This window comes from Salvelinus alpinus, chromosome 8 (genome assembly GCF_045679555.1).
Source record: "Salvelinus alpinus chromosome 8, SLU_Salpinus.1, whole genome shotgun sequence".
In the NCBI taxonomy this organism is placed as follows: Eukaryota; Metazoa; Chordata; class Actinopteri; order Salmoniformes; family Salmonidae; genus Salvelinus; species Salvelinus alpinus.
The window spans coordinates 42,236,698-42,260,037 of record NC_092093.1 but is presented as its reverse complement, the minus strand read 5'-3'; the positions used below and the strand labels follow the sequence as shown (position 1 = coordinate 42,260,037).

The following is a 23,340-nucleotide window of genomic DNA, read 5'->3' as shown; positions in this document are numbered from 1 at the left end:
CATTTTGCTTTGTGTTTGTGCTTGTGTTTCCCAATAAGCAATGTAGTTTTGTTTTGACTGTGTTGTAATTTTGTTTATTCTGATTGATTGGATGTTCTGGTCCTGAGGCATCAGTGTGTTAATAGAACAGGTTTGTGAGCTCAGCCCCAGGACCAGCTGGATGAGGGGACTCTTTTCTTTGCTCAGCTCTTGGCATTGCAGGACTTGGTAATGATATGAGAGGGGGGCACTGTATTTTATATGTTTCCAAAACTTAATTGCTCTTTTTTGAGTTTTTATTATTAGTGGATATTGGCCTAATTCTGCCCTGCATGCATTGTTTGTAGTTTTCCTCTGGACATGCAGGAGAATCTTACAGAACTCTGCATGCAGGGTTTCAATGGGGTGTTTGTCCCATTTGATGAAATCTTGTTTTGCAAGTGGACCCCACACTTCGCTGTCATAAAGTGCAATTGGTTCAATGACATATTCAATTAGTTTTAGCCAAATTTTAATAGGTATTTCAATTTGAATTAGCTTTTTAATGACATAGAATGCCCTGCGGGCTTTCTCTCTCAGTTCATTCACTGCCTCATTAAGGTGTCCAGTTGAGCTTATTTATCTCTCTCTGTCTGTCTCAATTTCCCCCCTCTCTCTGTCTCTCTCTCTCAATGCCCCCCTCTCTCTCAAATAGCCCCCTCTCTTTCTCTTTCAATTTCCCCCCTCTCTCTGTCTCTCTCTCTCAATCCCCCCCTCTCTCTCAAAAAGCCCCTTCTCTTTCTCTTTCAATTTCCCCTCATCTCTCTCTCTCTCTCTCTCTCTCGCTCTCTCAATTCCCCCCATCTCTCAATAGCCCCCTCTCTCTCTCAATCCCCCCCCCTCTCTCAATTTCTCCCTCTCTCTCTCTCTCTCTCTCCAAAATCAATTAAATTTGCTTTATTGGCATGACATAACAATGTACATATTGCCAAAGCTTACTTTTGATATTTACAATATGAAAATAATAAGAATCAAAATTGTCAATGGGACAACAGTAACAACAATAACCGAGGGTCAAAATAACCATACATTGAACAATAGCAATAAGTATACAGTAGAGGACATGTGCAGGTTGATATCTCTCTCTCTCAATTTCCTCCCTTTCTCTCTGTCTCTCTCTCTCTCTCTCAATCCCCCCCTCTCTCAATTTCCCCCCTCTCTCACTCAATTTCCCCTCTCTCTCTCTCAATTTCCCCCTCTCTCTCTCTCCATTTCCCCCTCTCACTCAATTTCCCCCTCTCTCTCACTCAATTTCCCCCTCTCTCTCACTCAATTCCCCCCCCCCCCCCTCTCTCTCTCTCTCTCTCTGAGTCCTGGGAACTTGGTGAAATGACATTAGTATTTGATGACAATACAAAAAAGGACAGGAGCCCAACATTCTGATGAACATACAACAACCCATTCATGCTGGTGAAAACAATGTTCTCTCTCTGACTTGCTAGACAAATGACAGAACAAACTAAAATTACTGCACATGCTGGGGGGCATATATTTGAACACTGACTTCAAATAGGAGTATATTTGAACCATTCTCTCTTTGCTCTTGTTGAGAATATATGTTTGGGGGTGCCGGAGTCTGGTTTAGTGTAATTGCTGCCGACTCCGCCCCCCCCACGAGCCCCATCCCGACTGCCCTGTCTAAGCCCTACTAACATCTAGCTCCCTCTGTAATTTCCTTCTGTCCAATCAAAAAGTTAATGTCCAAATTATGAAATACGATTACCATTTTCTTTAAAGGGAAGAAACAAATGTGTATGGGGGTTGTTTAGTGTAAAAGTTGTGTGTGTTTGCATATGCGTGAGTGTGCGTGCATGCGTGCATGGCTGTGCACATGCAGTATGTGTGCGTGTGTATGCACATGCATTTGTGTATGTGTGACAGTGTCTCTGCATGCACATACCTACATCTGTGTGTGTGGTCTCTCACCTATGTGTGTGTGTGTGTGTGTATGCCCGCATATGGGTATGTAGCAGCTCACCTGAGAGCAAAGAATCCAAAGTTATGACCGAGGTCCCATCAGGAAGGGCGCTGTCTCCAACCACGTTTGGGTCATGGGCACTGGGTGACGGGGGGTACACTGCCACTCTGGGGTTGGGCTCTTGCAGCAGCAACTTCTTTGGGACTGGAGAGAGGGAGGGAGGAATGGAGGGAAAGTTTGAATTTCAAACCAAATTGATTAGAAAAATACATGATTCTCTACTCCCTGACAGTGAGATGGATAGTGAGAGAGAGTGACGTTTAAATCTCAAACCGAATACCTCAGCCCAGCATACACTGAGTGTACAAAACATTAGGACCACCTTCCTAATATTTAGTTGCACCCACTTTTGCCGTCAGAACAGCCTCAATTCGTCGGGGACATGGACTCTACAAGGTGTTGAAAGCGTTCCACAGGGATGCTGACTCATGTTGACTCCAATGCACAGTTGTCAAGTTGGCTGGATGTCCTTTGGGTGGTGGACCATTCTTGAAACCCACAGGAAACTGTTGAGCATGAACACCCCGCAGCGCTGCAGTTAACACACTCAAACCGGTGCGCCTGGTGTCTTGCCCATTCACCCTCTGAATGGCACACATACACAATCCATGTCTCAATTGTCTCAAGGATTAAAAATCCTTCTTTAACCTGTCTCCTCCCCTTCATCTACACGGATTGAGGTTAATTTAACAAGTGACATCAATAAGGGATCATAGATTTCACCTGGTCAGTCTGTCATGGAAAGAGCAGTACTTAATGTTTTGTACACTCAGTGAATGTCATGCTCTGCTCATGTACAGAGAAAGAGAAAGATAAGAGGGAGAGAGACACACAGAGAGGGGGGGGGGGCGGAAGGACAAACAGAGTCACAACCAGTGACGCACTTCTTCTGGCTATTCCCGAAAGTTACGCTCCTCTCCCCTCTAACCTCCCCCTCCATACTGCTTCACAACATCCCGTGAGTCAGGGGAAAACCGCACACTCGACCCAGACATACACACAGGACCCACAATGCAACGGGGTCATACATTCCTTCCCCTCACATGTGGTTTTACGAGTCCGACCTGACCGCAATCTCTGGTCACTGTGTCTGTCCCTATCACGGATGATTTATTGCCTACAAAACCGTCCGTGTGTCTGTCTGTCTGTCTGCCCGCCCTCCAATTTCCACTGGCCCGCACAAAAACAACTAAACTCAGCAGTAGCACAGGCACTAATAATGAAAACTCATACAACAAAAGACAAATTCAAAATGTGATTCGGGGAGAAAAGGGGAATATTTGTTTGAAAGCCCTTGGTGTATAAACAAACAGACAGTATTGGGCTGCTCTCCAAGAAAGATACAATAAAAGACCCGACCCAGACCTCACATAGCCCATAGAGGCCTTACTTTCTCTGCAAATTAATAGAAAATTAAATACAGAAATATTATCTCATTTACATAAGTATTCACACCCCTGAGTCATGTTAGAATCACCTTTGGCAGCGATTACAGCTGTACGTCTTTCTGAGTAAATCTCTACGAGCTAGATTGTACAATATTTGCACATTATTCTTTTCAACATTTTTCAAGCTCTGGTTGTTGATCATTGCTAGACAGCCATTTTCAAGTCTTGCCATAGATTTTGAAGCCGATTTAAGTCCAAACTTTAACAAGGCAACTCCGGAACATTCAATGTCGACTTGGTAAGCAACTCCACTGTAGATTTGGCCTTGTCTTTTAGGTTATTGTCTTTCTGAAAGGTGAATTCATCTCCCAGTGTCTGGTGGAAAGCAGACTGAACCAGGTTTTCCTCTAGGATTTTGTCTGTGCTTAGCTCCATTCCCTTTATTTTGTATAATAAAAATCTCCCCAGTCCTTAAAGCTACAATATGTAACTTTTTGTGCGCCCGAGACAAAATTCACATAGAAATGTGAGATATATCTTTCATTCTCATTGAAAGCAAGTCTAAGAAGTGGTAGATCTGTTCTTTTTGTGCTATTTCTATGCTTACTGTTCTTATGTTTGCTTACTGTACAATATTTTTGGTTATGTAAAATATATTTCTCAACGGTTTAGATGGTACAATGAGTCTCTACACTAGACTTGCTTGTTTTGTCACATAAATTTAAATTAAGTGAACTATTAGAATTTTAGCAACCAGGAAATGGTGGAGCGATTTCTGCATAGTGCACCTTTAACAATTATAAGCATACCCATAACATGATGCAGCCACTTGAAAATATAGAGAGTGTTATGTCTGTATCTTTGTAGTGACTGGGTATATTGATACACCATCCAAAGTGTAATTAATAACCATTCTCAAAGGCATATTCAATGTCTGTTTTTTTTTTACGCATCTACCAATAAGTGCCGTTCTTTGCAAGGCATTGGAAAACCTCCCTGTTCTTTGTGGTTGAATCTGTGTTTGAAATTCCCTGCTCGACTGAGGGACCTTACATATTTTTATATGTGTGGGGTATAGCGATGAAGTAGTCATTCCAAAATCACGTTAAACACTATTATTGTCCATGAAACGTACTATGTGACTTGTTAAGCAAATGATTACTCCTGAACTTATTTAGGTTTGCCATAACAAAGGAGTTGAATACTTATTGAATAAAGATTCAGCGTTTCATTTTTATATTAATTTGTCAACATTTCTAAAAACACCAGTCCACTTTGACACTATGGGGTATTGTGTGTAGGCCAGTGACACAACATCTCAATTTAATCCATGTTAAATTCAGGATGTAACACAACAACATATGGGAAAAGTCATTGGGGTGTGCATACTTTCTGAAGGCACTGTATAACCCCAAACAAATAAAATGTTATTTGTCACAAGCTTCGTAAACAACAGGTGTAGACTAACAGTGAAATGCTTACTTACGGGGCCTTCCCAACAATGCTGAGAGAAAAAGGAATAAATACAGAGGGGAATAAATACATACATACAGTACACGCTCATATATAACCTCAAATATACAGTACTGTACACACTCATATATAACCTCAAGCATGGAGTACCCACTCTTATATAACCTCAAATATACAGTACTGTACACACTCATATATAACCTCAAGCATGGAGTACCCACTTGTATATAACCTCAAATATACAGTACTGTACACGCTCATATATAACCTCAAGCATGGAGTACCCACTCGTATATAACCTCAAATATACAGTACTGTACACGCTCATATATAACCTCAAGCATGGAGTACCCACTCTTATATAACCTCAAATATACAGTACAGTACACGCTCATATATAACCTCAAGCATGGAGTACCCACTCTTATATAACCTCAAATATACAGTACTCATATATAACCTCAAATATACAGTACTGTACACACTCATATATAACCTCAAGCATGCAGTACCCACTCTTATATAACCTCAAATATACAGTACTCATATATAACCTCAAATATACAGTACTCATACAGTGGGGAGAACAAGTATTTGATACACTGCCGATTTTGCAGGTTTTCCTACTTACAAAGCATGTAGAGGTCTGTAATTTTTATCATAGGTACACTTCAACTATGAGAGACGGAATCTAAAACAAAAATCCAGAAAATCACATTGTATGATTTTTAAGTAATTAATTTGCATTTTATTGCATGACATAAGTATTTGATACATCAGAAAAGCAGAACTTAATATTTGGTACAGAAACCTTTGTTTGCAATTACAGAGATCATACGTTTCCTGTAGTTCTTGACTAGGTTTGCACACACTGCAGCAGGGATTTTGGCCCACTCCTCCCTACAGATCTTCTCCAGATCCTTCAGGTTTCGGGGCTGTCGCTGGGCAATACGGACTTTCAGCTCCCTCCAAAGATTTTCTATTGGGTTCAGGTCTGGAGACTGGCTAGGCCACTCCAGGACCTTGAGATGCTTCTTACGGAGCCACTCCTTAGTTGCCATGGCTGTGTGCTTCGTGTCGTTGTCATGCTGGAAGACCCAGCCACGACCCATCTTCAATGCTCTTACTGAGGGAAGGAGGTTGTTGGCCAAGATCTCGCGATACATGGCCCCATCCATCCTCCCCTCAATACGGTGCAGTCGTCCTGTCCCCTTTGCAGAAAAGCATCCCCAAAGAATGATGTTTCCACCTCCATGCTTCACGGTTGGGATGGTGTTCTTGGGGTTGTACTCATACTTCTTCTTCCTCCAAACACGGCGAGTGGAGTTAGACCAAAAAGCTCTATTTTTGTCTCATCAGACCACATGACCTTCTCCCATTCCTCCTCTGGATCATCCAGATGGTCATTGGCAAACTTCAGACAGGCCTGGACATGCACTGGCTTAAGCAGGGGGACCTTGCGTGCGCTGCAGGATTTTAATCCATGACGGCGTAGTGTGTTACTAATGGTTTTCTTTGAGACTGTGGTCCCAGCTCTCTTCAGGTCATTGACCAGGTCCTGCCGTGTAGTTCTGGGCTGATCCCTCACCTTCCTCATGATCATTGATGCCCCACGAGGTGAAATCTTGCATGGAGCCCCAGACGAGGGTGATTGACCGTCATCTTGAACTTCTTCCATTTTCTAATAATTGCGCCAACAGTTGTTTCCTTCTCACCAAGCTGCTTGCCTATTGTCCTGTAGCCCATCCCAGCCTTGTGCAGGTCTACAATTTTATCCCTGATGTCCTTACACAGCTCTCTGGTCTTGGCCATTGTGGAGAGGTTGGAATCTGTTTGATTGTGTGTGGACAGGTGTCTTTTATACAGGTAACGAGTTCAAACAGGTGCAGTTAATACAGGTAATGAGTGGAGAACAGGAGGGCTTCTTAAAGAAAAACTAACAGGTCTGTGAGAGCCGGAATTCTTACTGGTTGGTAGGTGATCAAATACTTATGTCATGCAATAAAATGCAAATTAATTATTTAAAAATCATACAATGTGATTTTCTGGATTTTTGTTTTAGATTCCGTCTCTCACAGTTGAAGTGTACCTATGATAAAAATTACAGACCTCTACATGCTTTGTAAGTAGGAAAACCTGCAAAATCGGCAGTGTATCAAATACTTGTTCTCCCCACTGTATATAACCTCAAATATACAGTACACACCCATATATAACCTCAAACATACCGTACTCATATATAACCTCAAACATACAGTATACACTATAAACTAGGACTATTAATTAACTATATTTTAGGCTATAGAGCATGTTCACCACATACAACAAAATGTTCAACAGTGATCTCAGTTTCAGCCTTTTGAAGATCCTTACAGCAGAACTCTGTACATTGTAGATTATAGTTCACCACAAACAAAGCTTCAACCATTACCTTAGTTTTACTTTTCTGAAGACCTTTACAGCATGATCTGTTCAGGCTCTCATTCAGTCCATTCATTTCAACTTGAACTGTTTCAAAGGCTGTGTGGAAACCCGCGGTTGTGGCGTGTATAGGGCTAGCCACAAATGGAGATGAATGTCCAAGAAAAGACAATCTTGCAGTGATAACGTAATGATATAATGATTGGGTATATTTTGTAGGTGACATGTGCAGCAGCAAAGTTGAACACTCAGTGGCAAAACTCCATAGACTGCAGAAAACGAAGAAAACATTTCAAAAAAAGAGCTCAGCTGAATCTTACTCCAGCCCCAACCCTCCCCCATCTACCATACGGAGTGGTGGCGCGGCAAGTCCAACCCTACCATTAGCAACGCGCTTCCCCCACCCACCGGAGGATCTGTCTTTTCCAGCCATCTAGAGTATTTCCTGTGTTTGAGAGGTGCAAAATCCACTTGTCATTTAAATCTTGCCGGATTGATCGCTTTCATTTTACTCCTGCGACTCATTCGTACTCTTGCTTTTGCCTGCCGACTTTTTTCCTGTTAACGTTACGAACACAGAAATGTTTGTAATGACCTGTCAAACACACCCCGGGAATGGCTGAAATGGGCTTAATTGAATACATTGTCTTTCCGTAGCATCTATAAGAAAGCTAAAAGCTTCGTCTGGGATTTAACGCATCGTCTCGACACTTGCGTCACAATAGAGCAGAAAGATAACTTTATTTTGAAGGGTGTAAATGTTTGTGTTTACAAATGAGATGCACCGAAATGAAAGCTACTTCTGAAAATGAACACTCGGATTATAGTGATATTATGTCTGATCTCGCAAACAATATAAAGTATGTATAGATAGGTGTAATCTAGAGCCAAGTGTGTTGATTTTTTCATCTGCGGGTATTCTGCTATTGACACACAATTTTGAAACAGAACATGACAACCGGAGTAATTAACGAGGCAGTCTAGATAGCGCAGGTGAGTGTAGGTAGGCGTGGGACAGGGCAGGTTTGTGGTGGTTGCTGCCCGGTTCCACCCCTTTATGTTCATTTATTCATATATGCATATACACCTAGTGTATTTATGCAAAAAATGCACATCATATTTTCTTTATTTTAACAAAAAAAATAAGTGAAATTTGACATACATTTAAGACCTGAATTCCCACCAAAATCCCTGAACTCCATTATTTGTCCGTGCCAGTAAAATGTTCTATAATTCAGTCAATATCTGATTGATCTTTTTTTTGGTGAAAATGTGCAGTATCTTCCTTCATCCATTGTCCAACTATACATTTATTAGAATTGTTTTTAAAACCTGAACAATTTTGATGACCGTTGCTACCACCACACACAAATCAAAGCAAATCAGCAGAACGGGGAAAATAGTGAGAGGGAGAGAAATATGATTCCTGGCCTCCCCCTCCCTCCCCTGTCCTCTCTCATCAGTCTGACACACTAATCATGGGTCGGACCCTCCCCCCACCCTCATTACAGGGCTCTGATTGGTCCTAATTGGCAGCACATGTGGCCTCAGGTCACAGCTGGGAGACGCTGGGTGACGATGGCCCTGCTGTCACTTAGTGAACACACACAGACGCGCATGTACACACACACACACACGCACACGCACACACCGACACACTTTCAACACTCCCAACTTCACAAACACACTCACATTCTTATATTCCTGTGCACACAAAAAGATAGCGCGTTAGAACTCATAAGACAACTACACACATGACTGTGAATTCTTAGTGTGCTCACAGCACTGACTACTAGGAATCAGCAAGGACCACCGTTTTAAACAACTGTCGGTTGCATGGGAAATAACGGTCAACAGTAAAACTACTTGACTTGGACAGTTGGATGCAGCCGACGACACTTAACATATTGCCAAGCAATATAGATCCAGCACGAGAGAGAAAGTGTGTTTTTGTGTGTGTGCCAAAGTGAATGTGTGTGTTTGTGTTTGCGTGCGTCTCTATGCGTGTCTGTCTGTACGTGTGTGTGTGACACAGTGAGAAACACAGCGCATAAATCTCCCCCGACGAAGCTGCCAGTTCTGAAATGACACAGTCGCAAAAACCTCCAACTTCCCAAAACATCGATCCTACCTTCTAATTCCCTGCTCTACCGGTGCAGCGGGAGCCCATTCTGGAACACCACAGGGAGTGGGAATATTAGACGGGAGAATGCGAAAGAGAGAGAGAGAGAGCTCAGCGTTCAACACCATAGTGCCCACGAAGCTCATCACTAAGCTAAGGACCTGGGACTAAACACCTCCCTCTGCAACTGGATCCTGGACTTCCTGACGGGCATTCGCCAGGTGGTAAGGGTAGGCAACAACACGACTGCCACGCTGATCCTCAACACTGGGGCCCCTCAAGGGTGTGTACTTCGTCCCCTCCTGTACTCCCTGTTCACCCACGGCTGCGTGGCCAAACACGACTCCAACACCATCATTAAGTTTGCCGACGACACAACAGTGGTAGGCCTGATCACCGACAACGATGAGATAGCCTATAAGGAGGAGGTCAGAGACCTGGCAGTGTGGTTCCAGGACAACAACCTCTCCCTCAATGTGAGAAAGACAAAGGAGCTGATCGTGGACTACAGGAAAAGGTGGGCCGAACAGGCCCCCATTAACATCGACAGGGCTGTAGTGGATCGGGTCGAGAGTTTCGAGTTCCTTGGTGTCCACATCACCAACAAATTATCATGGCCCAAACACACCAAGACAGTCGGGCACGACAAAACCTTTTCCCCCTCAGGAGACTGAAAAGATTTGGCATGGGTCCCCAGATCCTCAAAAAGATATACAGCTGCACCATCGAGAGCATCCTGACCGGTTGCATCACCGCCTGATATGGCAACTGCTCGGCATCTGACCATAAGGCGCTACAGAGGGTAGTGCGTACGGCCCAGTACATCACTGGGGCCAAGCTTCCTGCCATCCAGGACCTATATAATAGGCGGTGTCAGAGGAAAGCCCATAAAATTGTCAGGACTCCTGTCACCCAAGTTCTCTGCTACCGCAAGGCAAGCGGCACCGGAGCGCCAAGTCTAGGACCAAAAGGCTCCTTAACAGCTTCTACTCCCAAGCCATAAGACTGCTGAACAATTAATCAAATGGCCACCCAGCCTATTTACATTGATCCCCCCCCCTCCTCCATTTGTTTTGTACACTGCTGCTACTCGCTGTTTATTATCTATGCATAGTCACTTCACCCCTACCTACATGTACAAATGACCTCTAACCTGTACCCCCGCACACTGACTCGGTACCGGTACCCCTTGTATATAGCCTCGTTATTGTTATGTTATTGTGTTACTTTTTATTATTTTTTACTTTAGTTTATTAGGTAAATATTTTCTTTACTCTTCTTGAACTGCATTGCTGGTTAAGGGCTTGGAAGTAAGCATTTCACGGTAAGGCCTACACTTGTTGCATTCGGCGCATGTGACAAATAACGTTTGATTTGTTTTGAGAGAGAGACAGAGAGAGAGAAAGGAAAATAGAGGGGGGGGGGGGAGAGCGGGATCAGCATGGTTACTGGAGCCGACCCTAGAGTGTACAACAATAGACGGTGTTGATACTGGCACAGCTATGGTTTGTTTTTACTGGACACGGGAGTACAGCAGTGGGTGTGTGCAGAACGGGGGCATATGCTGACTGGTGCAGAACACAACAACATTATGACAAAGCTGTTCTCTGAGCCAGAGGAGTACTATGGTATAGTAACACACTATGAATTAGTAACTTTTCCATTTTTAGCAGACCCTTTTATCCAAAGCGACTTATAGGCATGCATACATTTGACTTAGAGCTGGTCCCGGGAATCAAACCCACTATCCTGCAGTTGCAAGCGCCATGCTCTACCAACTGAGCCACAAAGGGCCATAACTCCCTATGGTAACACCCTGACAAAGACCATGTCGTTCGAAAAGTTGCTTCTCCATCACCTTAAGCTCAATAGCACAAGATGACTTATTTGGGAGAAGCAAATAAAACAGCGATATAGGATCTGTGTTGTTCATTGTGGTCTAAAAAGCTAAACTGATCCGATGACTCTGGATCACAGAGAACCATCTCTGAACAGCTGCAGGATGGAGAAGGACATTCATTCTACGAGAGAGAGAATGAGTAATAGAGGAGGAAGAGGAGAATGAGTAATAGAGGAGGAAGAGGAGAATGAAAGGAAGAGGGAGGGAGGGAGAGATTGGCAGCAGAGCATGGCGGACACAGACACACACACACACACACACACACACAATAACTCACAGCTAATAGCATTCCAGAGGAAGGACATAGGTGAACAGGGCAGGAGCCTGAGGTGTTGAAATTGTACTCTTCTTTTCTCCTCTATTTTTTCTTCTCACCCTCCCTTCTTCCTTCCTTCCATCTCTCCCCCTCCCCCACTCATCATAGCAATTCATATGATTTCAGAGTGTCAGAAAGTCTCACCAGGGGGATTTATTTAAAGCCCATTTTAACAGTATACAGCTGACAGGAGTTGATTGGGGCAGCGTGTGTGTGTGTGTGTGTGTGTGTGTGTGTGTGTGTGTGTGTGTGTGTGTGTGTGTGTGTGTGTGTGTGTGTGTGTGTGTGTGTGTGTGTGTGTGTGTGTGTGTGTGTGTTTGGGGTGGATGGGCAGAGCATAGGTGGTATGAAAGATGGAGAAACAAGATGGAGAGAGGAGCCTTACGTTTAGAGGTGGGGGTAGTTATGAATAAGGATTGGGGGATTGAGCGCTGAGTCAATCGGGGTAGTGTGTGTAATTTGAGTGTATATGTGTGTGTTTGAGCGTATATGGGGGTGTGGTTTCCATAACATGGTGCTTGCCTACGGAGCTGTGAGGGGAACGGCACCTCCGTACCTTCAGGCTCTGATCAGGCCCTACACCCAAACAAGGGCACTGCGTTCATCCACCTCTGGCCTGCTCGCCTCCCTACCTCTGAGGAAGTACAGTTCCCGCTCAGCCCAGTCAAAACTGTTCGCTGCTCTGGCACCCCAATGGTGGAACAAACTCCCTCACGACGCCAGGTCAGCGGAGTCAATCACCACCTTCCGGAGACACCTGAAACCCCACCTCTTTAAGGAATACCTAGGATAGGATAAAGTAATCCTTCTAACCCCCCCCCCCCCCCCTTAAAAGAGTTAGATGCACTATTGTAAAGTGGTTGTTCCACTGGATATCATAAGGTGAATGCACCAATTTGTAAGTCGCTCTGGATAAGAGCGTCTGCTAAATGACTTAAATGTAATGTAAATGTAATGGTTTCGGGGATATACGGACCTATATGACCCTAGCCCAGCTTTGGCATGAACCTCATGTTTGTTATCCTCCCAGCTGAGTACTCCCCTCCATCTATCACAGCACTCGCACTGTGATAATGTGTGTGCGTATGTGTTTTTGTGTGAGTGTGTCTCTGTGTATGTCTGCATCTGTATGTGTGAGTGTGTGTGAACGTGTGCGTGTGTTCATGTCTGCATTAGTGTGTGTGTGTGTGTGTGTGTGTGTGAACGTCTGCATTAGTATGTGTGTGAGGGCATGACACACTCACTACACACTCCTTCTCGTTGTGTGTGTATACATACATCAGCACCTTCACAGGTTTCTGGACTGGGTCATTTGAGCAGTACCGGTGTCCAACGATGAATTCCACTACTGGGCTGTCCTGACCCTTTTCGGTGATGGAATGTGTTTTAGCTGTGATCAAAAGGCGAAACATGGAGACTGGTGAAAGCACTCGACTTTTAGGGGCCCTATATCCCCTACCATATTGTCAAGGAAGGCCCCTCGCATAAAACGTGTTCAAAAGGCTACAATTGTGTTGCCTGGGTGGTGCTTTGTAAAGTCTTTGAGCCCCACCTGGAAATCAACTGAGGTGAAAGACTGACGTATTGTACTATGGTCTGACCTTGGACTCATAACCGGCGGTAGAAGTAGGGTGCATTCCTGGATGGAGCAAGAGGAGAGCTTACCCTACCTCCAATATACACACACAGCTGTGCCCCCTGCCCTGGATTCAATTGCATAGTATTTTTCTCTCTCCAAATGCTATATTGCATACCACACATCCCTCTGGCTGTGAGCACGAGAAAACACACACACACACACACACACACACACACACACACACACACACACACACACACACACACACACACACACACACACACACACACACAGCATAGACCATAGCTACTCCCCCCTCCACTACAATAATTTCTCCCTCTCCATGATCCCAGCTGTTTTAGTCATTGAACCTTTATTTAACTAGGCAGGTCAAGAACAGATTCTTATTTACAATGACAGCGTTCACTACACTATACTTCTGAAACACAGTTGCTGCCATTAAAGGGACACTTTGGGTTTTGGGTTATGAGGCCCTTTATCTTCTTCCCAGGGGCAGATGGACTCGCGGATACCATTTTTTATTTCTCCTTGTCCAGTATGAATGAAGTTACAGGTAGTTTTGCGAACCAATGCTATTTAGCGTTAGCGCAATAGTACAAACATCTCACACACACACACACACAAATTCCATATATTATAGTGGACTACTTATAGGGATTAGGGTGCCATTTCAGAGACAACCAGTGTCTCAGTGTTCTCACTCCGCATGAACTTTGACCCCTCTCCAAACATATGACCTATCCAAACAGTGGCTTGGCGGGGTTAACTGTTTGTGTTTCATTCAATTTATTGGACTCGTGTGGGAGACAGAGAGGAAGGAGGCTACTGTAACTGAGTCATTACTCTCATGATCTGGCGTGTCCGCTTGCTCGGTGGGTCAACAAGGATGTGCCTAAAATGCCATGACATCAAAGTGTGCCTCGCCCTGAACTCACTCTCTCCCTCGTATCAGGCTTATATATGAGCTCATCACACACAAGCCCAATTTAGCCATTCTGTAAGTCACTTCGTATCAAACGTTTCTGATTGAGTGAGAGCTCCTGATGTTGGTAAAACAAGGCTTTCATTAGCTGACATAAATGTGAAGGAAATTAAGGCAAAGACAATGTGAGGCTTGTTCAGTCTGATGTTGGTGGCTTCTTCTGACCCAAACAAGTCATTATCTTTAGAGCGAGCCGACAGCTGAGACATGAACGAGACGAGAATAAAGCTTGCTACAAAGTTCACAGCCTTTGAGCAGTGATATTCTGCGTTCCATTGTGACATACAGTACTCAATATCAGCCAATCAAATGAGGTTAATAAATATGTAAAAATGGGCCTTTCGGCCAACAGGATTTATGCGCTTATTATGATTATTTATTTATTTAACCTTTATTTAACTAGGCAAGTCAGCCGTGTTCTAGAATATTGGACCGTTGGGTTTCCCAGAACGCTATTTCAAGCAATTTCTTCAACTGTCACCTCAAACATTTGCACCGGAGAAACTATATGCACTTTAGAAGAAATGTGTACTGGCTACCCACACATTCAACCCTTACAAACAAACACCCATAAACACAGACACAGACACAGACACAGACACAGACACACACAACGCTGCTGTTCTATTATATAATATTGATTCCACTACCCACTCTATAAATACAGTCCATTATTACTATGGATACTACCTCTTCTATTACTTGTTGCTTTTGACTTAACTCTTTTCATGTTTATCCTTGATTCATGTACTGCATTGTTGAGGGAGCACATAAGCATTTCGCTGCACCTTTCATACGTGCTGTGAAGTGTCTACGTGATGAAGACATTTGATTCGATTTTTGAAGAAGGCACAACAACGCCTCTTTAACCTCAGGAGGCTGAAGAAATTAGACATAATTCTGCCAAACTTCTAAAGATGAGCATTCTGTAGGGCCGGTTCGCCACATGGTTCTCCAGGGCGCGGTGCGGTCAGCCCAACACATCACTGGGGGCACACTGCCTGCCCTCCAGGACATTCACACGACTCGGTGTTAAAGGACTCAGCACCTTCCCAGTACTCAGGCATGCACCTTGAGACTAATTCCCCGTGTATAAAGAGTAACTCAACGCTGGTCCCCTCATATTCTACATTTAGATTTTTTTGTCATTTAGCAGGTGCGACGTAAGTACATTTCCCCTCGTCAAATTAGCTATCAGCAAAGTAAGGGGGAACAAAACGTAAAGTGCAGGGGTCAAAACCGGGAGGACTAGAAAAAGGAGAATAGCGCAAAAGTTTTTATTTTTTAAATTTCATTTAGATTTTTACGGGGGCCGAGTGGGAGGAGGGGGGGGGGGGGGTCTGGGTTGCTGTGGGTTTCTTTAAGATACTCTTTGAATAGGTAGGGTTTCCAGATGGTTTCGGGAAGATGGGCAGGGACAAAGAAGAGCTTTGACTGGGCTGACTGGGAACTGCTCTCCCGTAAGGGCCAAGAGACGAGAGGTGGCAGAACGGAGTACTCCGGTTGGGGTGTAGAGTTTGCACATAGCCTGAAGGCAGGGAGGGTCAGTGCCTCTTGCTGCTCTGTAGGCAAGCACCATTGTCTTTACCCTGGTCTTGTCAAGAATCCTGTTTATATACTGTTTTTACTCACTGTGTATGTATATCCTGTATTTGTCACACCGTAATCTGTTTCACCTCTTCCTGTGATTGTCTCCACCCCCTCCACGTGTCTCTTATTTTCCCTGGTGTATTTATCCCTGTGTTTCCTGTCTCTCTGTGCCAGTTCGTCTTGTATGTTTAGTCAAGTCAACCAGTGTTTTTTCCCGTACTCCTTTTTGCTATTCTCCTTTTTCTAGTCCTCCCGGTTTTGACCCTTGCCTGTTTCCGGACTCTGTACCCACCTGCCTGACCTTTCTGCCTGCCTTGACCACGAGCCTGTCTGCCACGATCCATTCAGAAATGTAACGTTCTCCTGGCATCCGCCAAACCCAGATTCGTCTGTCGGACTGCCAGATAGTGAAGAGTGATTTATCACGCCAGAGAACGCGTTTTCACTCCTCCAAAGTCCAATGGCGGCGAGCTTTACACCACTCCAGCCGGTGCTTGGCATTGCGCATTGTGATCTTATGCTTGTGTGTGGCTGCTCGAGGTTGGAAACCCATTTCATGAGGCTCCCGATGAACAGTCCTTTGACTAATTGACTTGATGGAAAGGTGGCATCCTATGACTGTTCCACGTTGAAAGTCACTGAGCTCCTCAGTAAGGACATTCTACTGCCAATGTTTGTCTAAAGAGATTGCATGGCGGTGTGCTTCATTTTATACACCTGTCAGCCCGTATCCAGTAATTTGAAGGGGTGCCCACATGCTTTTGTATATATAAACTCAGCAAAAAAAGAAACGGCCCTTTGTCAGGACCCTGTCTTTTAAAGATAATTTGTAAAAATCTAAATAACTTCACAAATCTTCATTGTAAAGGGTTTAAACACTGCTTGTTCAATCAACAATAAACAATTAATGAACATGCACCTGTGGAACGGTCGTTAAGGCACTAACAGCTTACAGACGGTAGGCAATTAAGGTCACAGTTATGAAAACTTAGGACACTAAAGAGGCCTTTCTACTGACTCTGAAAAACACCAAAAGAAAGATGCCCAGGGTCCCTGCTCATCTGTGTGAACGTGCCGTAGGCATGCTGCAAGGAGGCATGAGGACTGCAGATGTGGCTAGGGCAATAAATTGCAATATCCGTACTATAAGACACCTAAGACAGCGCTACAGGGAGACAGGACGGACAGCTGATCATCCTCGCAGTGGCAGACCACGTGTAACAACAACTGCACAGGATCAACATCACACTTGCGGGACAGGTACAGGATGGCAACAACAACTGCCCGAGTTACACCAGGAACGCACAATACCTCCATCAGTGCTCAGACTGTCCGCAATAGGCTGAGAGAGGCTGGACTGAGGGTTTGTAGGCCTGTTGTAAGGCAGGTCCTCACCAGACATCACCGGCAACCACAAATCCACCGTCGCTGGACCAGACAGGACTGGCAAAAAGTGCTCTTCACTGACGAGTCGCGGTTTTGTCTCACCAGGGGTAATGTTCGAATACGCGTTTATCGTCGAAGGAATGAGCGTTACACCGAGGCCTGTACTCTGGAGCGAGATCGATTTGGAGGTGGAGGGTCCATCATGGTCTGGGGCGGTGTGTCACAGCATCACCGGACTGACCTTGTTGTCATTGCAGGCAATCTCAATGCTGTGCGTTAAAGGGAAGACATCCTCCTCCTCATGTGGTACCCTTCCTGCAGGCTCATCCTGACATGACCCTCCAGCATGACAATGGCACCAGCCATACTGCTCGTTCTGTGTGTGATTTCCTGCAAGACAGGAATGTCAGTGTTCTGCCATGGCCAGCGAAGAGCCCAGATCTCAATCCCATTGAGCACGTCTGGGACCTGTTGGATCGGAGGGTGAGGGCTAGGGCCATTCCCCCCAGTGGGGTAACATCTCACAGCAAGAACTGGCAAATCTGGTGCAGTCCATGAGGATGAGATGCACTGCAGTACTTAATGCAGCTGGTGGACACACCAGATACTGCCTGTTACTTTTGATTTTGACCTCCCCTTTGTTCAGGGATACATTATGACATTTATGTTAGTCACATGTCTGTGGAACTCGTTCAGTTTATGTCTCAGTTGTTGAGTCTTGTTATGTTCATACAAATATTTACACGTTAAGTTTGCTGGTAAATAAAAGCAGTTGACAGTGAGAGGACGTATCTTTTTTTGCTGAAGTTTAGTATACCTACTACTGTACATACCATTTTCTGTCTCCAAATACTGTCTATACACACCACATATGTATATTATGGATTCTCACACATGCTCACTCTAATATATCTACTTTTGGAATGTTATTTCTTGATTTCTTGTTTTGATTGCTTCAATTAATTGTGTGTTTTGTATTGCATTTGCGAGACATTCTACTGCACTGTTGGAGCTAGTTAAATATAGACATTTCACTGAACCTGCATACCTGTGTAAGCAACAAATAAACATAGATTTGATTTGATCCATGTACATGAAGCCGTGTTGGTTGGGAATTTTGGCGAGGTGCACGGCAGCCTGTGCGTCCCCCGCAAACGGTGGTTTCAGATACAGGGTATTTATGTCACAATGGGCCGCCGGTCCCTTTGGACTCCGAAAAAGCCTTTACACAGCTGTGGACTCTCTACTGAGCTAAAATGAGAGCCAGCTGAGAAATGAATGAGGCATGAATGAACTCAACAGAGATGCTAGTTCTAGGTCCCAAGAAACAAAGAGATCTGAGGTCGGATCTGACAATGAATCTCTGGTTGTACATTAGTCTCAAATAAAACCGTGAAAGACCTCGGCATTACTCTGGACCCTGATCTCTCTTTTGACAAGAATATAAAATTCAAGAGTAGCCTTTTTCCATCTTTGCAACATTTTAAAAATGGTGTCCTTTGTGATCTCTAAGTCTCCAATCTCTCTCTATTTCACCTCCCGGAGGACCTGAGCCCCAGGGCCATGCCTCAGGACTACCTGGCCTGACGACTCCTGGCTGTCCCCGTAACCAGTCCACCTGATCGTGCTGCTGATCCAGTTGCTGCTGATCCAGTTTCTGCTGATCTATGTTCTGCCTCCCCTCACTCGGCTATGAAAAGTCAACTTACATTTACTCCTGAGGTGCTGACCTGTTGCACCCTCTATGACCACTGTGATTAGTATTTGACCCTGCTGGTCATATATGAACGTTTGAACATCTTAACGAACAATCTGGCCTTAATGACCATGTACTCTTATAATCTCCCCCCGTCACAGCCAGAAGAGGACTAGCCACCCCTCAGAGCCAGGTTCCTCTCTAGATTTCTTCCTAGGTTCCTGTCTTTCTAGGGAGTGTTTCCTAGCCACTGTGCTTCTACATCTGAATTGCTTGCCTTTGGGTGTTTTAGACTGAGTTTCTGTATAAGCATTTTGTGACAACTGTTGATGTAAAAAGGGCTTTATGAATCAATTTGATTGATTTAACTCTACTCAACTCTATTGGCCTATTCGGACCGAAGTAGTCAGTTATCTTTAGCAAGAGCAGCTGTGCCATGAGAAAACTGTACATGGGACTTGAGTAAGTGGGAGCTAACAGCTGACACGTGAACGAGACATGAATAAGTTCAACTCAACTCTACAGGCTTGTTGGGACCTAGGGATTAACAGAGCTAGTCAGACAAAACAGCAAGTCCAGCTAATATTAGCAAATTGTTCTCTGTAGTCTGTTCTTTGTTTCACTACTCCAAGGTTCTTCCAATACTCTGTTTTGGTCTATTAAGCAAGAGTAAGAAAGAATGTCACTGTTAGTCCACACCTGTTGTTTACGAGGCATGTGACAAATGAAATGAAATTACCGGCAGAAGTCAACCCTCACTGCACTGTCATCTTTTTCCGTTTGCGACGTTACCACAGGCAGTTAGTCATAGAATGCTGGCTGTACACATTCTCTCTCCGTCACTCTCTTTCTCTCTGCCTCTCTCTCACATCTGTCTATCACCTGGGTGGCATCTGATGCATCCGAACAAAACAAGAAAAAACAAAATAACTTTGTGTCAATCAGTTGTGACGTTTCGAAACCCGTTTCGAATCCCGTTACATATCCCGCAGCCAGAACCCAGGCTCTTCTGATCAAATCACTCAGGTTTCCTGGATACTGTAGTTGCAGATAGGGCCACACTTGATAAAGCATGTCTATGTAATCATGGTTTCAGTCCAGTTTGGCTCATCCATTCTTTCCTGGTTTTCTGAGGAAAAAAACGTTGAGGCATGACAAGGTGAAAAGTGCATCGTTTCTAGGCCTCGCTACACTAAAATAGCAGGTTACCACAATGGTTGATGAATGACAAATCATGTCTGTGACTTCATGGGGATCATTGCGTCCAGCTCATTTGTGTCTTTCTTGCTGGTAGTACAGGTATCCAGTATAGTATGTACAGACCAAATAATAAAATAAAACAATTTACTGTTGAACTTCATGCTTTTACCTTTGGGAATAGGTATACTCAATATGGCGGCCGGTCCACCCATCACGGAATGTACAGTCTATTCTAGTCATTCTATTTCTATGAGTTTAGACATGGTGTAAAGTATGCCTATAGAGAATAAGCCTAGCCTAGACCTAGCAACAGTGTGATCACAGTCAACTTCAGAGCAGCACACACATGCAGACCACATCCCCATAAGATTGCCATTCAGTCCAACAGGAGAAATGGCCTAACTAGATACGATTAGAGATGCCACCGTTCTCATATGTCTTAAGTCTTTAATGACACGGCTCCAATTCTATCTATACTTTTCTTATTTTAGGATGTGTGAATTGTTTTTTTAAGTGCTGTAAGTCAGCCTTTTATCTTTGAACCCCCAGGTAGGAACTCCAGGGGTGTATTCATTAGTTCACGCCGTAGGGAAACGTTTTGCGCCGGAAAACATTTTGCACAGAAAATGTGAGTTTCATATTGGACGAGATCAGCCTACTCGCTTCCGTTTTGGTTCTTAGTGAATCCACCCCAGATGTATGTCTGAGGTTTATACCCCAGGTATACTTTAGAATAATACTGCTATAACAGCTGTCTCCTATCTCTCTCATCCACCTCTGGTTTATGTCTGAGGTTTATACCCCAGGTATACTTTAGAATACTACTAAGTACTGTAACAGCTGTCTCCTATCTCTCTCATCCACCTCTGGCTCTGTACCCTGTCGTCAGACGAGGTAGGTAGGTAGATAAACATTATCCGAAGTGATGTGGGTCCCCCCCTAATCAAACTCCTACAGACAGACATGGTCGTACCCATAAAATGTACTAAATGAGCCATGTTTAATGAAAGTAGGTAACAGCAGGGTCAGTGTGTGTGTGAACTGTACACAACAGTAAAAATGTAACATTTACCGACAATGTGTGTGTGAGTGTGTGTGTGCTCATTTCTTAAAATATGTGTGTTTGTGTGTGACTGTGAGCTCACCGCTTGAAAGAACATATGTGTGTGTGCTCAATGCTTGAACATGTGTGTGTGTGTGTGTTCTCTGCTCGCTTACGTATGTGTGTTATACTCCACTAAGGCCATGCCACACTCCACTCCACAGTGTGTTGACGTTATGACTGGGTAAGCTTTTCCAGGTATAATTACAGAGCCCAAAATCTGTCTTCACCTCTAACTAATGACAACGGGGAGGTTTTTGTTTAGTCCTTCACTCTGCTGTCCTCCCTGGCACTGTCCTGTATACCCTGTCACTATACTGTCTCCCATGTTACGGTCCTATAACAGAGCTACGCTAATACTCCTTTACTGCCTTTATTAGAGCCAACTCCTAAAATGGATGTTTGCGAGCGGAGCTCTGCGCTAACACAAGCTATGCTAGCATCTGGTTTTGATCAAGGAGTGGGGGAGAAGCCAGGAGATAGGATCAGCCTACGTGTGTATACCTTATGTTTATTTATTTTATTTAACCTTTAATTAACTAGAACAAATTCTTATTTACAATGACGGACTACCAAAAGGCAAAAGACCTCCTACGGGGACGGGGGCTGGGATTAAAAAAAAAAAAAAAGACAAAATAAATAGCATAAATATAGGACAAAACACACATCACGACAAGAGAGACAACACAACGCTACATAAAGGGAGACCTTAGAAAACAACATCGCAAGGCAGCAACACATGACAACACAGCATGATAGCAACACAACATGACAACAACATGGTAGAAAAATAACATGGTAGCAGCACAAAACATGGTACAAACATAAACATTATTGGACATTATAACAGCACAAAGGGCAAGAAGGTATAATCAACAATACATCACGCGAAGCAGCCACAACTGTCAGTAAGAGTGTCCATGATTGAGTCATTGAATGAAGAGATGGAGATAAAACTGTCCAGTTTGAGTGTTTGTTGCAGCTCGTTCCAGTCACTAGCTGCAGCGAACTGAAAAGACAAGCGACCCAGGGATGTGTGTGCTTTGGGGACCTTTAACAGAATGTGACTGGCAGAACAGGTGCTGTATGTGGAGGATAAGGGCTGCAGTAGATATCTCAGATAGGGGCCAGTGAGGCCTAAGAGGGTTTTATAAATAAGCATCAACCAGTGGCCCATACATGAGCATGTGTACATGGTCATTAAAGAGTTTGGCTGGACCGGCACAGTTTGGGAGGTCTACTTGGCACACAGTCCTCTCTCTTTCCTACTTTAGATCCATCTGTGGCTCCTCTCTTCTATGGTCCTAAAACAGCATGCAGCACAATACACAGAGTGTGTGTGTGTCCTCAGGGCTCAGCAGAGAGATAGATAGAGAGAGATAGACAGAGAGAGAGAGAGAGACACACACACTTCCCCCACACATACACTTTTATTAGTGCCTTTAAAATAAACACCTGCTACCAGGCTGCCAGTCCCCCCCCCAACCAACAACTGATCTGAGTGCAGAAATAGAGCTAACCCAGAACATTGAAATGTTTGTTCATCTCCTGATGTCTCAATTACCACTGTGACATCTCCATTACACAGATTACAATGCATTGAGAATCAAGGCCTCCGAGGCAACCAAAGGACAGATTGCCCCTTTAAGTCTATCAAAAGTGTGCGAGTTTGAGCATGAATTAGATTGAGCAATAAAAGCCACTCGGGAGCCATGACCAATATATATTGTCCTGCTAATAGCCCATCCTAGAAACGTTGTTTGCAGAATTCACAGCCTGCTACGCTTGTGGAAAACAAGGTTAATAATAATAATAATACATACATCCCCCTTTCACATGTTAAAGGTTCCAATTGATAACCTAACAAAGAAATACATTTGACCATACAATTCTCCCACCTACCCTCCTTCTTAGAAATAATCTGTTGTCCTGCTAATAGCCCATAATGGCGCTGTACAACGTGACCGGTCGGGAGTAGGCTACAGTACTACAGGAAGAACAAAATAATCCTAACATTTCCACACCCTAATTGTAGTCTAACCCTAATTACAGTCCTAAACCTGGAACGGGTAGCACCATAGAAATAAGCTGGCTGTCACGCCCTGATCTGTTTCACCTGTCCTTGTGCTTGTCTCCACCCCCCTCCAGATGTCACCCATCTTCCCCAC

General features: G+C 44.1%; 1 protein-coding gene across 5 annotated transcripts in view; it reads right to left on the bottom strand.

Annotated features, from left to right (window-relative positions):
* The window catches only part of LOC139583173 (protein eva-1 homolog A-like), a 168,791-nt gene that overhangs the window by 28,628 nt on the left and 116,823 nt on the right, over nt 1–23,340 (bottom strand). For 3 of the 5 annotated variants that reach the window (XM_071413981.1, XM_071413983.1, XM_071413982.1), the window contains one exon: nt 1,997–2,140. In XM_071413981.1, the coding sequence (XP_071270082.1) occupies nt 1,997–2,140 (144 nt within the window). Of the gene's footprint in view, nt 1–1,996; nt 2,141–2,343; nt 2,586–7,288; nt 7,915–23,340 lie in introns of those variants that run through there. The other 2 variants (XM_071413984.1, XM_071413985.1) reach the window with 2 other exon arrangements.